Source organism: Cibotium barometz, chromosome 8, assembly GCF_041138505.1.
Source record: "Cibotium barometz isolate CiBa-2024 chromosome 8, ASM4113850v1, whole genome shotgun sequence".
In the NCBI taxonomy this organism is placed as follows: domain Eukaryota; kingdom Viridiplantae; phylum Streptophyta; class Polypodiopsida; order Cyatheales; family Cibotiaceae; genus Cibotium; species Cibotium barometz.
The window spans coordinates 38,582,465-38,599,890 of record NC_141053.1 but is presented as its reverse complement, the minus strand read 5'-3'; the positions used below and the strand labels follow the sequence as shown (position 1 = coordinate 38,599,890).

At 40.3% G+C, this 17,426-nt stretch overlaps 1 protein-coding gene and 1 pseudogene across 2 annotated transcripts; both read right to left on the bottom strand.

The window, feature by feature from the left end:
• Positions 1-1,094: 1,094 nt before the first annotated feature.
• LOC147636232 (putative inactive receptor kinase At2g26730) lies at positions 1,095-4,782 on the bottom strand. The gene is made up of 2 exons (XM_086801662.1): positions 3,162-4,782; positions 1,095-2,030 (listed from the first exon to the last, which is right to left on the bottom strand). The coding sequence occupies exons 1-2, from the start codon at positions 4,489-4,491 to the stop codon at positions 1,411-1,413; spliced, it is 1,950 nt and encodes a 649-aa protein (XP_086657788.1). The 5' UTR covers positions 4,492-4,782; the 3' UTR covers positions 1,095-1,410.
• Positions 4,783-13,125: 8,343 nt separating this feature from the next.
• LOC147636231 (transcription factor GTE4-like) lies at positions 13,126-16,387 on the bottom strand (annotated as a pseudogene). The gene is made up of 4 exons (XR_015266503.1): positions 13,749-16,387; positions 13,616-13,661; positions 13,464-13,544; positions 13,126-13,383 (listed from the first exon to the last, which is right to left on the bottom strand). The product of XR_015266503.1 is annotated as a transcription factor GTE4-like (transcript).
• Between the last annotated feature and the right edge of the window lie 1,039 nt (positions 16,388-17,426).

Below are 17,426 nucleotides of genomic sequence, written 5' to 3'. Positions count from 1 at the left end.
AAAACATCTATGAGCACATTGGTAAACACATTCTAATTTCTCGCAATCCAAATGGACCACAGTAATTATGCTACAATGACATTCCAGAGTTTACTAAGGCAATCGAGTGCCACTCCCAACAAAATGTGTTGCCATGTAAGTTGTGGCCCTTGAAAATCGATGAGATGCACATATGCACAAAGGAAATGGTTTCCCTATAATAGTCAAATCCTATGAATAGGTGAACAAGGGTTTCCTCAATAGTCAAATCCTATGAATAGGTGAACAAGGGTTTCCTCATCTTTTCCATACCACTTGCATATTTCATATTCAAAGCCCAATTGAAGAGCTCTAGAGCTGGTCTAGACAGCTTTGTACATAGAGAAGGAAAGACTTTTTGGGCTAGATAAGCAAGGACCACATATGAGTGAACTTGAAGTTCCACTGGCCCCTGTCCCACAAGTTATACCTGTTATTCAGCTTAGAGTGCACAGGGATGATGGGAGGATTGGGAGACTTGGTTAACTGAAGGAGGGGAAGGGAAATTCAGCTATTTGAGTTAATTAGAAATTAACTATGCTTGCCGCGCATTCTTCCATATTAGGAACTTTAGCGTTAAAGGGTTACTAGCTGCAAAATATTGTTTTAATAATACTTCTGGCAATATATATTGATTCTACGTAACCTGCAAAATATTGTTTTAATAATACTTGTGGCAATATATATTGATTCTACGTAACCTGCATTTAACAAAACTCAAAATGTAATCCTTGTGTGCTCATAATTCAGTTTACGCTAAATTCCAAGGTACCTTTATTCACACTGTTCTTTGAAAACGAATATATATATATATATATAAAGAAAAGATTTCCCCCAACGCTTCTCAGAAACCGCTCTGCTTCGTTTCCAAGTTTTCCCAGTGAATTAATTATTTTACAATTTACCTCAAATTCATGCCAACAAACCTCATCTCTAATATCCTTCTGGTAAAAGAAAATCTACCAATAAATGTTGAAAATTACAAACTGCTGTTTTCAGCTTTTACATTTTACAATGCTTTTTTTTAAATGAAGACGTGTGTGCGCTCGCTTTGAAAGAACCATGACAACAACCAATTTATTACAAAAAAATCAAAAGAATTGGTGGAATGTACAAAATTTCAGATCTTACATGAATCCTTTTCACCATGGATTGAATAAAATTTAGCCAAAAAAAAAATATTCTTCACTACAATATCACAAACTTTAAATTTTGAAGGAGCCTTTTTTTTATCTTTCTCCACACTAAGTTTGCAAACCCATTGGAAGGATTGATGATCTCACCAAGATCCTCAAAGTCATGGGAAAGATTGATGATCCCACCAAGATCTACTCATTCCGACTTTGCCTTAAAGGCCCCGAGGCAAGGAGAATAAAAAGAAATTGGAAAAGCTCAATGGTAGGTGCTAGTTTCGGCACGGCTTACGACATGATCGAAATACGAGTCGGAAGAGTAGTCGTCATGGTCATCATGTTTTCGAAGGTTTTCAATCATCTTCACAACTTCTACCATGTGGGGCCTTTGGGGAGGAGAAGGGAAGACACAAGGCAAGGCAATGTGCAAGAGCTGGGTCATTTCCTCTTGGATGTAGTCATATTTCATGATGTGGGGGTCAAGGGACTCTTCTTCTCGGGCATGGGATTGGAGCCATGTGGGCAAGGTAAGGCTATCATGGGCCAAGACAATGGGGGATTTCCCTGACAAGAGCTCAAGGAGCAAAACTCCAAAGGCATAGACATCCCCCTTGTAGGTGATTTTTCTGGGGTCAGCATTGGCTTCTGGGGGTGTGTAGCCGTTGGATTTGAGATTTGAATTTGGTTCTGGCGGGAGAGTGGCCAGCTGGACGAGGCCGTAGTCAGTGAGGCAGGCCTGGCCGTCCCTGCTGAGCACCACGTTGGAAGATTTGATGTCTCCATGCACCACCTTCTGACTGTGGAGATACAAGAGTCCCCTTGCAACCCCCCCCGCTATGGCCAACCGTGTCTCCCAATCCAAGATTCCTCCTTTGCGTCCTGCTTTCACCAAACAAAATTCTATGTTAATCCTTACTTTGTCATCTCACATTATGTTAAGTTTCTTAATGAGTTCATTATGTTCGTGTCCATTAACATTTAATCTAAAGAACCTTCGTGAAAAAGCCTCATAACAACACAAAACAAATGTCAAACCCACACACTTTCAAGAAAAGATAGGTTCATCTTCACTAGAACTTGCTCGATCATCCTCAAAAAAGCCGTCTCAAATTGATGAGAGAAGGAAAATGCTCGTTTAAAATTACAACTTCTACCTCGATCATCCTCAAAAAAGCCTTCTCAAATTGATGAGATTCTCGTTTAAAATTACAACTTCTACCTCAATCCATGATGACAATGATTATGTAATGCGCGATAAAAATAATTTCCCAAAAACTAAACCCACATTTAAGAACCTTTTCCTGAGTACCTTGCGAATGAGGTGGAAACTTTGTGGTAAAATGAACTCTAAAGATCGTGCTTAAGGGTACTTGTGTTGGTCAAAGAAGGATGAAAGATATCTTTAGGGTTCGTGCTTAAGGGTACTTGTGTTGGTCAAAGAAGGATGAAAGATATCTTTAGGGTACATGGGATACCTTGAGTATAGGGATGGACCCCATATCACAAAAGCAAAGGCCATTTGGGAAATAAGCATAGATGGGACTTTGGTGTGTAGGAGAAGAGAGGTTCGTTCATTCCTTTAATCATACACACCTTTTAGTGTGAGAGGAGAGGGAGGAAGGGGAAGTGTGGTGTTTTGAACTCACATCCTCATAGTAAAACTTGAACACTTTATGGATAGGCTACCTTCCCCTACCCTTACTTCTTATCTATGAGGTTTAATCACAACCCTCTACGTGATTATACCTAAGGTAATATTTTTATTTGCTAAGCAACTGTGACTTGAGACTAATCGGTAACCCATTAAATTCAAGATTGAATTATTTAAGGAAATGCATCTAATTCTTCATGTGTGTGTATAAGATTTGTTGGGGAAGAAACCTAACTACCGTACACACTCTCTAAAGGTAAATAAATCGTATATCTAATATAATAATAAAAATGAAATGTGATGTCACTAACAATTTCTTGATTTTCCTAATGAGCATAGAATTAGTGAGGAGGACTAACCGTGTAGTAATGAAGACAAGTTCCCATTGGGCATGTAGTCGGAGACGAGGAGCTTCTCATTTTGAGCAAAGTAGTAGGCTCGGAGGGGGACCAAGTTTGGGTGGTGGAGGGCGCCCAGCTTTTCGATGACGGCTTGGCAGGCGTCCAGGCGCTCCGTGGCCACTTCGCGTAGCCGTTTCACACTCACCACGAGCCCGCTGTCCAGGACGACCTTGTAGGCGGAGCCCAGGCTCCCCTTGCCCAGCACCTCCGCAGAGGCCCTTAGCAAAGCATCCAAATCAAAGGTTTGTTTAGCGTCGCCCACAAACGTCAGCCTGTTTGCGGCGCTCCCATCCCCATTGCGTTCACCTCCTGTGTTGTTATTTGCTGGCCTTTTCGCCTGAAACTCGGGCTTCCCCGCCGCATACAGGTTCGTGCTGCCCCCGGCCTGACCTTGCTTTTTGCTTTTCCGCCTCAGAAGCCAAAAGCAAACCATTGCCGCTATCAATGCGAATGCCACCGCTCCAAAAACAATGCCCACTATCGCCCCCGCGCTCAGCTTGCTGCTGCTTGGCGGTGGCGGTGGCGGTGGCGGTGGCGGTGGCGGCGTCGGCGTCGGCGTGCAGCTACCCAACGGCACCCCGCATAAATCAGTGTTCCCTGTAAAGCTTTCTGCAGAGAATTTTGATAAAGAAGGAGGAATGGAGCCATTTAGGTGGTTATCTGCAACGTTGAAATTTCTGAGAGAAGTTATGTTCAATGAAGGTATCGATCCAGAGAGAGAATTATTCGCAAGATAGAGAGATTTAAGATGGGTCAGACTGTTAAGAGAAGCTGGAATCTCCCCACTGAAATTGTTGAAGGATAAATCTAGCTGTGCCATATGAGGCCACACAGAGAAATCTGCAGGTAGGCGCCCTAAGAAATTGTTGTTCTGCAAGTAAAGTAGTTTTAGGGAGGTGCAATTAGCAAGGTCTGCAGGCAGATTACCAGAAAGCTTGTTATGATGCAAGCTTAGGTTTACTAAGGCATCAAGTTTTCCTAGGGTTTCTGAGGGGATGGGGCCATAGAGAGATTTTCCGGGGAGGCGGAGGGAGGTTACCCTTAATGATTCGTTGACTGTGCTGCAAGAAACCCCCTCCCATGACGTGCATATGCTGGCTATGGTGGACGAATTCCACGACAGAGTGTTTGTAACATTGCCCTTGAATGCAAGCAAGGCAGTGGCATCAGTCTGGCTGTCTGCGTTAGCACAGTTGAAGAGGAGAAAGGAGAAGAAGAAGGGGGCAAGGAAACAGGTGAGAGTTGATGTGATGAGATCCATTGAAGGCCATGCGATGCAAGGAAGCATGTGTGGCTATGGTGGGGGAATGGAGGTGGCTATGGTGGTGGGTGGCTACGCAGCAGGGTATATGGTTGGATATGGTGGATAAAGGAAGAAAGAGAGTGCAGAATGAGGAGGGTTGGCTATGGAGAAGGTGAAGGTCTGGCTATGGGGAAGGTGAAGGTCTGGCTATGCAGGACGTGAAGAAATGTGAAGGGAAGGTAACAGGCGTGGCGTGAGAGAGGTATATTGAAAAGGAGACTGTCCGACGGTGTCCGTGAAGAAAAAGAGCAAAAAAAAGACACGTGAATTGATGAAAGACCCGCCTCGTTTCTTGACTTCGCAAAAATTCCGAAACAGCTTCGCCCATTTTCAAAGCTACCAATTTAAGACGCCAAATTTGAATATATTAAATGGTGTTAATTTGGCGACCCTTGACTAATCCTTTGAGTACAAAATTAGCATAAGGTTGGCTACCAAGTTCCAACAACGCTGCACGTTAGGTCAAACGTCAACACAACTTTATGAGTTGTCCTTCAACCACTGGTGTCGGAAATAAACTTTTTTTCCAACCTGTGGAAAAAAAAAAGTAGAACCTTCCAACTTCCAAGTTCCATCTCAACTAGTTTTTATTGAAAAAATACATAGCTTAATCGGCTTTTTAAATCTAAAATATTCAAATAAAGGCTGAGAAAAATTACAATCCGTTTTTTTTCAATTTGAGCCAGAAAATTTACATTAAAGGATGGGTTTTTTTCTAACACAAGACTCTCTTTAAAATAAAGGCTGAGAAAAATGACAATCCGTTTTTTTAAATAAAGGCTGAGAAAAATTACAATCCGTTTTTTCTCAATTTGAGCCATAAAATTTACATTACAGGACGGGTTTTTTTCTAACACAGGACTCTCTTGTGTTAGAAAAAAGCATGTAAAAGATTTTATAACAAAAGAAACATTCTTCACATCTTCGCCTTCCCCCAACTTTCCTTTCAAAATTTTACATTTCAATGGATTTTAAAAACCAAAATTTTCAAAATCTAAGCCATTAATTTCAAGGCAAGCCCAAATTCTAACATGCCATGAAAAACTAAAAATTTGTTCTTTCCCTAACATTGATTGTCTCTAGTACAAGCTTTGACATTTAATTAAGACTTTCACACCATTTCTAGCCCCCCTACATTCAATCCCTTTCCTACTCAACATGCACGATATGCCTATCTTTCATTCTTGCCCATTACATGGAAAGAAAATGTTGTATTTCCACTTTAATTTCTTGTATGAATATACCAATGGGGTGGAATATCCAAACGGAAAGCATTGTCACTAATCTTCATGAGAATCTTGAATGCACGATAAAATCGAGAAGCTAATTTAACTACTAGGTGTTTCTCTATGCGAAGCCAAACATAATCACCTTCTTGAAAAGCTGGGTGTTTCAATCTTCTTTTTTCTATATGCGAAGCCAAATATAACAACCTTCTTGCCATTGCCTTATGTTTCTTATTAGCTTGGATTGCATATTGTGTTTGGGATTTAGCGATAGCTTCATGTACCTGTCATGTGAAGAATACAGGTATGGTTTATAGTGAAATCATCTGCTCTACTGCTGTAGGTATAGTATGTGAAAAGTGAGAAGCATATGTTAGTAATTTCAAAAGGAGCTTTGCCCGTAACAGAGTGTGGTGTATTATTGTAACCAAATTATAGAAAAGGGAGGTGTTGGTTCCAAGTGCCTAGTCTAGAAATAGTGTAGGACCTTAACAAGTCTAGAATGGTACTATTGATTGCTTCAATCTGAAAAGAAGCTGTGAAATCAATTTTAGATCCTAGATTGGAAAATAAAGCAATCCAAAAATTATTACAAAATCTAGAATCTCAATCAGATACAATAACTTTAGGCAAACCATGATGTGTAAAAACATGCTTAATGAAAAGATGTGAAGCTTGTGAAGAAGTAGACAATGTCTGTTTGCATCCAATAAAATATGCTTGCTCAATAAATCTATCAACAAGTCCAAAGCATATCATTTCATGCAGAAGTAATACGCAAACTAGTAATAAAAGTCATCAAGGACCATTAGGAATATGCAATGGGCATGAGCAAGCCATATTGTTTCCCATGGTGTTGCTTAACTCTTCAGGCTCATGACCATCAAGGACCATTAGGAATATGCAATGGGCATGAGCAAGCCATATTGTTTCCCATGGTGTTGCTTAACTCTTCAGGCTCATGACCTGAAGACTGCGGGTTCGAACCTTGCCCCCGCACGTAATGTTGTCAGCAGTAAAAAAGCAATTAAGGAACTATCCCATCGCTCTGGCTTCCCGCATTTATGGGATTCCAGAGCTTGCCGGTGAAAGGTGATCACTCCACTTAGGCTTCCCCTTCCTTCTATCTCTACCTGGCTTCCACCTTTAAGGGAAGAGATTCTAGCCCTAGTTTCCCCCGCATGCTGAACCATGCAGGGCAGGATCGAGAAATAGTTGCATCTAGTACATAATTGTCTAGAGGTTTGAACCTAAGAGTTAAGCGACACCATGGGAAACAACATGGCTTGTTCATGCCGATTGCAGATTCCTAATGGTCCTTGATGGATTTTATTGCTATTTTGCCTATTACTTCTACATGAAATGCTATGCAATATAAATAATCAATATTAAAAAAACTCCAAAAATTTCAATCCTTTGTAAATCTCTTCTCTGCACATAATCAACAATTTTTAAAAAAATAGATTTTTTTAAACTATAATACCTTAGTTTTAACCCATAAATAGCCATTTTCAAGCCCAAAAAAAAACTTTAAAATTCTCCCCAAAAAATCCTTTAAAATTATTGAAAAGTCTCTTGGGGTTTCAAAGTAGTTTGCCACAATTATTTTCCACTTAAGTGTCAAATCAACTTTCTTCAACTCAACCCCATGGATTCGGACCCTGCTTTTCCAACAATGAAGATAAGATTAAATATGCTACCAAACCACATGGTTGATTGTGCATCACTATGGTGGAATGTTCTCTACAATAATGTTAGGTTTTATGAATTAGGAATCTTCTTTTAACAATGGAGGGTCATCATAGACTAGATATCTCAGAAGTGTCTCTAAATATTCTCAATAGACTAATATGATAAGAGTTATGAATACGCCAATGGGATTGAATCTTACAACGAAAAGCGTTATCATTAATCTATGTGATAATCTTGAACGGATCATAAAATTGAGGAGCTAATTTAATAACTGGGTGTTTCTCTATGCTTTTCAATCTCGTCTTTTCTGCGCGAAGCCGAACATAATCACCTTCTTGAAAAGTCATTGTCTTACGTGTCTTATTAGCTTGTGTCACATATTGTGTGTTTAGAAATAGCTTCATGTACATGTTGAAGCATAGGGGTATGGTCTCTAGTAAAATCATGTGCTACAAGTACAGTATGTGAAAGTCAAGAAGCATCAGTAATTTATTACCGTACACGACTTCAAAATAAGCTTTGCCTTGAGTGTAGTATATTATTGATAGCAAACTATAGCAAAGGAAGGTGTTGGTTCCAAGTGAATGAAAAGCAAAAATGAAATCAATTTTAGATCCAAGATTAGAAAATAAAGAAATCCGAAAATGATTAGAAAATCTAGAATCTTGATCATATACAATGCTTCAAAGACAAGAAGAATAAGAGAATATATTTATCACAGATATTTACTAAAGTATAAAGACCACCCCGTTGAAGAGGCTCAATGTCTCCATGATTATGCCTTTCGCTGCTTATCCATCCTTGATTGCATCTTATATTCATACTCACTCATGATTATTTCACATTTTGTGACAACTGAACACAGTTTCTTCCTACCCCTTGGGCATATTATGAGGATTCAATTCATGGAATTTAATATTACCACATTTCTCATTATTTATGAATTTTCCTAGATGGGTTTAGATAGGGATGTCTTTCTAGATCTGAGTGATAGTAGCTAACTTTATGCATGCATGTGTAGTCATAAAGTGTGTGATGACTCCAGAGTAGTTGGATGTAGATGGTGCAAAGCTGGATGTTGTGGAGTGGCTGAATTTGAAAATGGGAAACGATGATGTGAAGCAAAGGCATTTTGTGAAGGTGAAGGAGGGCGATGTTGATCAAACAAATGCATGGGCATGCTAGACTATCAAGGGGTCTCATTCCCACACATTGTGTCCTGGGTTTTAGTTGCAAAAAAAAAGAATCCTATACATGCTTTAGAGTATGAATTACATCATCTTGATTTATTGAGTTTCATATGGTTATTTATTTTTTTAATCAATTAATTTATTAGTTGCTTAGCATATTTGATATGTAAGTGCAAATTCTTGGGTTGGATAATGGAGGCAAGCAAGTGGTGGTCAGGAAGATTTTGAGACACAGGCCAATTGGACCCAATATCGTGTTTTTGTCTCTGCTCTATCATTTTTATGCAATTTAATATTGAAGGGTCTTTGACTCCCAAAAAATAGTGATGCATGATCAACCATATGGTTGGTAGCACAGTTAATCTTATCTCATTCTAAAACAGTCTCTTCAAGGAAGTAATCATAACCATGAAAGTACAAGACACATCCTTTTTGCCATCAAATTTAATAAAAGAAAAAGTACGATGACTAATCTTAGTATTCTTTTTAGTTGCTTGAGTGTTGAGAGTAGCCTTGATGATCTTGGCGATGCGTGCGTCTTCAGAAGCAGGAGTAAAAACTTCACTATGGACAAGGCGTTACACTCGAAAGACGAGACACTTTTATTGCTTATCTTGAAGTAATTATTCAAGGAGTTGAATTTAGTCTTCAAAGGTCGGTTGTGGAAGTGGGCATCCACCATCTCGTTCAATAGCAACTTTATTGTTGGTGTCATTGTTTGTTAGCGGCTTGATTAATCAAAAGCAAGGTCTGAATCCATTGGGTTGAGTTTAAAAACCTTAATTCAACACTTGCAAGTGGCAAAGAATTGTGGCAAACTACTTTGGAAACCTCAAGAAAATTTTCAATAAAATTTTTGGATTTTCTAGTAATCTTGAGCATCTTTGGACTTAAAATTTGTTTTAAAAATATGATATTTTAAACCAAAAAGGGCTCTGAAAATTCTTTAAAATAATGATTATGTGCAGAGAAGAGATTTGCAAATTATTAAAATTTCTAGAGATTTTTTTTGTTGACTATGGAAAATAAGCTATGTAATAAGCTTATTAAAGCTATAAGCTTTAAGCTTTAAATCTTAAAAAGAAAGAAAAGCATTCTCGGCTTCCAGTGTAAGCGAAAATGAAGAAAGTAACCCATTGTAGAGGTGCACCCATCATTGTTAAGAGGAAGAAGATGAAGAAAATCAAAACCAAGCCATGAAAAGAGTGGATTGAGAGCCTGTTGTGGTTGAGGGAAACACATCCGTGGTGGCGGATTTGTCCAATTTGTCTCCCCACAAGCGTGAGCCCATGCTTCATCTTGTTGTATTTTAATCACATTCCCTTGAAATAGCTTGTAGGGATCAAAATATTTTCCCTTTTACAAATATATTAACTTCAAACAAAAATATATTGCTTCATTGAACGTGCAAGTCTATCTACTCAAAATGTGTAAACCCTTAAACTATATAAATATGTACAACCTTTGTAACAAAATCAAATGTCTATAAGGAAGCTTTCATATGTCTAAATAAATATATCCATTGCCAATAAATATGAAAGCTACCCAAAATAGAATAAATAACACGTATTGTACAAAATCAAGTAATAATCCACCGACACCAAAAGTCAAGTTTCTCAAAATCTTCCACAAAAATAAAAAAAAATTCGATCAATCAAAAAGCTTTCAATGAAAAATTTTACTACAACGCTTCGAAACCATTTCATTCAATTTGTTTTCGATATAGAGAGCTCAGGTAATCTCTGTTGAAAAAGCATTTACTCAATGCTCCACACTCGTATTATTCTTATGGGTGATGGATGTGCTCTATTTTGTAAGGCCCCCTTTATATGAGAAGTAGCCAATGTGATGAGGCAGTTCCCAGTTTAGACATTGGATGGAGCCCAAGTGTGGCTACATGGGAGCTGGCTTACGTAAACTTGGCACTCTGCCAAGTAAAATGCGTGCTTGTGCGGGCTATGTGACCACATTAGTGAGTACTGGACACAACAAACTGAGGACACATTGTTCTCACGTTGCAGTGCCGTTTGAGAGTCCAGACCGTCTCAGATATCCGTGGAAGCTACACAAAGTCCCTACAAGACTTTGTTGTGATCTAATATGGTCCCAAACGGATGATATGGTCGATTGATCATTTTGGACCAAGTTGTGGGTCGCAACGCCAACGTGGCTAACCTACGTCCATGTCGACCCTAGGTATTATATACAGACTAGTTTAGCATGCTTAGTTCATCATCAAGTTCATTATGTTCAAGCACTCTTGTAAGAAAGACGTCCTCCCTCCAGAATCTGTCTAGATCGCCATCAAAGCTTCTTACTTGGAGCACACGAGTGGGTGGATGCTATAAATTTGTAATCAATTTTACAAGTAATAATATTTCTTACTCTCTGCTTCTTTCCTTTAGTGCTTTGTATTGAGTTGATCCAACTTTCACTATTGTGTATTCTTACAATCTTTCCTCTCTATTTGTTTGTGTGTGTATGTGTGTTGGTTCTCTGCGACCACCCGATCATGTATGTGTGCCACAAGTGTGAATCATGTGTTTATGTATGTGTGTGTGTGTGTGTGTGTGTGTGTGTGTGTGTGTGTGTACTCTTAACGTATGTGGACCAGGTGTGGGCACTTTGAATCATGTGTTTATGTATGTGTTGGTTCTTTGTGACCACTCGGGTCACATATGTGGACTAAGTGTAGGCACTTTGAATCATGTGTCTGTGTGTGCGTGCATATTGGTTGTCTATGACCACCCTAGTCACATATATGAGCGATATGTTGATACTTTGAATCATGTTTTTTACTTAGATAGATGTTTTAATTTCACTTAATTATGTATTCTTTGTTTGTCTTCATTAGATTTTTTAACTTTTAAAACTAAGCTTTAAATTTTTTTTTTTAAATTTATGTGTGTTAAATTTATACGTACGTCCAACTTGATGCCTGGGATTTAACATGCAGACATTCTTTCTACGTTTTTACCTTTTGGTAGTTCTTCATTTGATTTATACAGCCAACAATTTATGGTTTCTTCTTTGGCTTCCTTTACATTTTCTACTTTTTCTTCTTTTTTTCATTTCGTGGGATCTTTTTACTTTGCCTTTGCCACAGAACCAAACCAGGAGAATGAAGGGGCCTGTAGAGCCAGTGGATCAGATTTTAGTGTGGAAAGACTTTGAAATCTGATCCACAGCTTTGCGTGCCTTTATTTTTCTGGTTTGTTTTTGTGGCAAAGCCATATTGTTCAAGCCCAGCATGCCATGCATATCTGCAATTCATTTGTTGGTAGAAAGATGTATTGCAGTAGTTGTAGCCTTTCACCTCTGTTATGTGCTCTTGGTCTGGCACCTCACATGAACACCGTATCTTTATGCAATTGTCAAGATTAATGGTATTTGTATTTGATATTTGAGCTACTAGGCAGGTATATGGCATGGGAACAAGAGCGAGGAGATGTGGTGTCATTAGGAACAGGAGCAATGGTTTTAAGAAAAAGTGGAAGAAGTTGGCTTGGCAAAGAAACAAGCCCTTAGTCAAGATCCAAGCATAAATGTATAGCTTAAAGATGTTAATTGCCCAAAATTATAGTACTACTTTTTGAAAACCTTTACCTTTCTATCATGTGTCACGTGCCAATTTCATATTGTGCGTCCCATGCAGATATGTTTAGTGCCATGTAATTTCCAAGTCTACCTTTAGTTCTACCACAGAGATTCTCCTGATAAATAGTATCAAGGATTTTTTTTTCTTTGAGTGTACTTTGGAGCTGTGAGCGATGTTCACTAATTTTATTGTGGTGCATAGATGTAGGCTATCATGAAGCCCAAATTCACTTTGTGCATCACTTCACAGCAGTAAACACCCACTTAAGGGAGACCTTTGATAAGAACCTCCCATGAAAGAGAGAGCTCCTACCGAAAGTCACAAAACATCTCGAAAGGGACAGCCATGTTTTTGGGCATCCCAGTTTTTATACTGGGTAGGGTCATGTGTGAGTAGGCTGCCCTTGTGTCAAGGCTCAGTAATCATTAGAAGGTGTTTTTATACGAAGTGCACATGCAGCCTGCATGTCAATTGCCGTATGCACCCTTTAAGGTCAAACCAAGGTGGCACAAGAAAGCCAAGTTCTCAGCGCACATCAATGTGTTACAGCGGTGGTTTCAAAAAGTCATGCTTTGGGTATAGCAGTTGTATACTATCTTAATAAGAAACACCCCTTTTGAACTCTCCTCTGGCGTGTATATTACCTGGGTGTTGGGAATCCCCAATGCACATATACAAAGTCATTCCCATGATTATGAAGCTTGTAATTCATATTTCATTGTCCAAGAGCTTTAATTTGCAAGGTGTGTCCATTTCGAGAGCACCAGCTCAAATGAGCTTTCACCGATGTGATAATTATTAGAGCATTGCTCTAGAACCCTAAGATACAAAATTGGTTCGATATGATGGGCCACCACCTCTGCAGTTGTACCCGCATTGAAAATGCAAGGGTAAATACTCCACTTGAACCCAACATGACCATGATAACCGGACTTATATGCACAAAGCACATGAGTTCAAGCTTGCAGACCAGTACCACTACTGCAAAGCGGAACACTGCGGTCTGCAACAGTGCACCCACCCATAATATCGTGGACGACAACATACTACAAAAGCCCAAAATGGTATCACCCCACAACCTGAAACCATGCAAATTTTCATTGTTTCTTGTCCATAGAAAGATTGTCATCGGCATCACTTTCACTAGTAGAAGAGCTTCCAGTGTCTGAATCTATAATTGTACCAACAAAAAACTGTCATGATGGGTTCATAATGATACTTACAAGTGTGAATAATCTATGGCATACTGACCACTAGAAGATCCTGAATCACTACTTGAACTCCCCGAATTTCTAGATCTGCTTCCAGAAGCAGCATTTTTGTCCATAACAACTGCAGGAAAACCTGAATCAGGCACAATTATCCACTAAATAAAAGCTCAGGCAAAGCAGAAAAGCTGAGACCTGTCTCGTTTTTGCTAGTGTTTTGTGCTGCCGTATTTGCTGCAGGCTGCAATATCAGAGATTATAACAATACCTCAGCATGTGATCTAAGGAAGAGAAGGGGAAAGAACAAAAGTTCAGAATGACATCAAACCTGGATTTTCTGTGCACCTGCCTTCTTGCTCTTGTGAACACTCTTTAAGCAGTTCTTGGCACAACGATCTAGTTCCCATAGTGTATCGTTATCAAAACGAATCTAGATCAACTTCTATCTCATCACCCTTCCGGCACATGTTTATGTTCCTTTCCTTCATCAGACCGATGATACCTTCTAGCATTTGCTGAGGAAGTTGTTCTAAAACTGTCTGCAATTCTGCCTTGTCCTGCAAAGTCATTACTCTTTTGTGCCCCTTCAATCTAGGTTTTGGTGCAGCCTTGGGTTTTGATGGAACTTTAGGCTCTGCTGGAGTTTTGGATGCTTTCAGTTTATCTGCATTAGAGCTTTTCCTGCTCGATCTAGGGTGATCAGGAAAGCCCTCAGTTCCAGAGCTTGCATGGTAAGCATCCAGTACCTGACTTGAGGGCACCTCCAGCTCCCCTTCGGCATTTAACTTCTCCAACTTCTTGTTGATGACTTCCCACCCTTTTACAAACATATTTGACAGCCCAACCGCCATTTGATGTACATCGTTTGCTGGTGGATTGTACGTCATCGCATTGCTGAATATCAACCTGACATCATCTGCAAACACTAGGGCTGCCGAATACTGTTTCCTATCTAGTTTAGCTCTAATTGTACCAAGATCCATAGGTTTCTTAATAACCAAGTGGTAGTCGGAGAGACCAAGCTTAACGGCATCAACTGGATGATTAAAAACCCATCCAACTCTGTGCAACATTAGCTTGTTAAGTACACTCTTACACTGTTGCCTAATGTCAGTGGGTATTCCAGCCAACTTCCGCTTGCGATCCCCTCCATTTGCATTGAGGGTTCCCCATTTGCCATTTCCATGCTTAGTCCTTGACTTCATAGGTAGAGGCATCTTATCTTTCCCTACAACAAATTCACTCTTGCTATACAGCTGATTGGCTTTAGGTGTGTCAGCACCAGTTGGACTGCTGTCATTTGCTCTGAAGGACGGCAGTTTTAATAGCTCCACACGATACTGACCTAATCTAGGAGATGTAAAGTTCGTTTGAGATGTCACCTCCTTACCCCCAGAAGTTCTTACATCATTACCTGAAAACTGAGCGTCACTGAGGTTAGGGTGCGTTTGAACTGACTGAGACTGCCTAAGTTGCAACTCTCTAGCTTCCAGCTTTGAAGACAAGCTTTGTACTGTGATCAAACTCTCTTTTAACTTTTTCCGCAGCTCCTTTCGCTGCTCTTTTTCTGTTCCACCTAAAGGTAATGTCATGACCCTCTTCACAGGAAAGAAAGAAAGCCTGGTAAGCAACTCTGGCTCACAACCTTGCTCTGTACTCCATTTTTCCTTCCAAGCTTTGGTGTTTGGACTCATCAGCTTACCATTGAAACATGAAGAATCATTAACAGCAGCCTTGTATGTGAGACTGACCTGCTCATGGACTTATGAAGCCCTCTTTTGGTGCAACCCTGGTTGGGCAAAGGCTTGAACCATCACATATGTTTTGTTGGATCAACTGGAATGCCAGAATCTGTTTCTACATACTAGAATGAGCCCGTGACCAGTATGGCTCAGCTTATGAAGCTACTGGGCCCATAGACCAGAAATCTCAAGCTAGAAAGTCACGTATGCAGTCCAGATATAAAGAAACCCCTGATGACTCTAGATTCAAAGGAGCACAAGCCAACTGATTTCCAAAAACAGGATAGCTTTCTCCTGGCAGAGCAATGCATTATATGTCAATGACATTGCAGCATTAGCACATAACAAGCAAAGACACACTGTGCCCCTAACACACGACGTGTCAATAAGAAAACAACAGCATACTCGACCTAGTGCACGCATGCGTACAAAAACACAAGGGCAGTTCGTTCATTGCTGCACAGGTCGATTGATGCTGCATTCAGGCTTCCCACAGTTGTTCTGCAGAGCACTCCATCATGCAGAGGGGTACAGCATTCACAAGAAAACCCTCCTGCCATGTAACAACATCAGATAACACCCTCCTGTTATGCGGCAACATCAGATAACACCCTCCTGTTGTGCGGCAACATCCAATTAACCAGAGTAACAACCCCACGCATAGACATTGGGGTAAACCAAACCCTAATTGACTCTGACCCTGCAAGCTCTCACACCGGAAACCCTAACCCTAAACGTATTAATCAAAAGCCCTGTAACTTTGAACCTTAAATGAAGCCCTGCAAACCCTAACCCTGAAGAGAACCAGAAAAGCACACCTTGCACTGTCTGCCGAGTTCTAGAAAGAGGACTTCATCAGCGCCTCACTAAGCTTCAAAGACCAGTCCCTTTTCGAAAGCTCCCCCACGCCATAGCCAGAAGAAAAGAAAACCTCCCCTGATTAATGTTCGATATTTAACATGAGAGAAACTCTGTTCATAGCCAGAGAAAGAGCTTGGTTGCTGCAAAAGCTCCACAACAGCTCATTTCACCCGTCGACCTCTTCTCAATCCTTGCATCACCAGCAATGTCAACCCCTGCGCGTCGCCATTTTAGCGCTGTCGGATATGCCTCCGGCGATAAACGATGTCAAGTGCTCAAGGTAAAACAATCTTGGACTACTCTTAGACACGCACACAGAATAGACATCATGTCGTCGTACCAACTATAAGCATGTTCATTCACATTCACGTAGCCTCTATACACGTGTTACGTCTGCAAATGCACATACACATATAACGCATGCACACAGAACTCATGATGTCGTGTTCTATGTGCATGGGTGATGAGGGCTTCTTTGTGGTGGAGGAGGTTTTGAGAGGTTAGCGGCCCCTTTGGTCATGGCTTGGTTATACTCCTTGTGGAATTCAGTGAGGACTTTGGTTGTCTCATCCATTGCAGTGAGGGCAGCGTCACAATCCTTTGCAAATTGGTTTGCCACACGGATCACTTCGACTTCTTTGGCTTTAGCTTTCTTGAGCTCATCTAGGATGTGGTCTCTTTGGACTTCATGTGCCTGGGCTGCCGCAATCTTGGTGGTCTCTAATACTTAGTATTGAAGTTAGAGGATATCAATGTCTTGCTTGTGAGTGTGGGCGAGCTCCTCCGGTGGCTTCAACAACCCACGAATTCATTTTGAAGCTCATGGATTTCAAGTTTTGCTCTCTTGAGCTTAGCTTCAAGCTTGGCATTTTTCTCTATATTGCTTGAAGCTCATGGATTTCAAGTTTTGCTCTCTTGAGCTTAGCTTCAAGCTTGGCATTTTTCTCTATATTGCTTGAAGCAATTGTTAAGCTTCCAACACTCTTCCTCGATATATTTATCTCGGCACTTGAGCTCTTGGTGTTGCCGGAGGATGTAGTGCTTGGAAGTCTTGACCGGCCACATGGCCGATAAGCTCGACCCACCCGTGAGGATCAATTTCTGAAGTGCTTGGGGGACCTATGCATCCCCATGCAGACTACTACCCTAGGAGGAGGCACGTACTTTATGCTTATTATTAATGATTTCTCACGCAAAGTTTGGGTTTATCTCTTGGCGAAAAAATCTCAAGGTTTCTCCTGCTTCCAAGAGTGGGTGACTTTGGTCGAGATTGCAAAACAAAGAAGGTTCGAAAAGTTCACTCTGATAATGGAGGAGAATTCATCTCCAAAGCCTTTGATCATTTTTGCTCACAGAGAGGTATAAGCCGTCAATTTTCCACACCTCACACTCCTCAGCAAAAT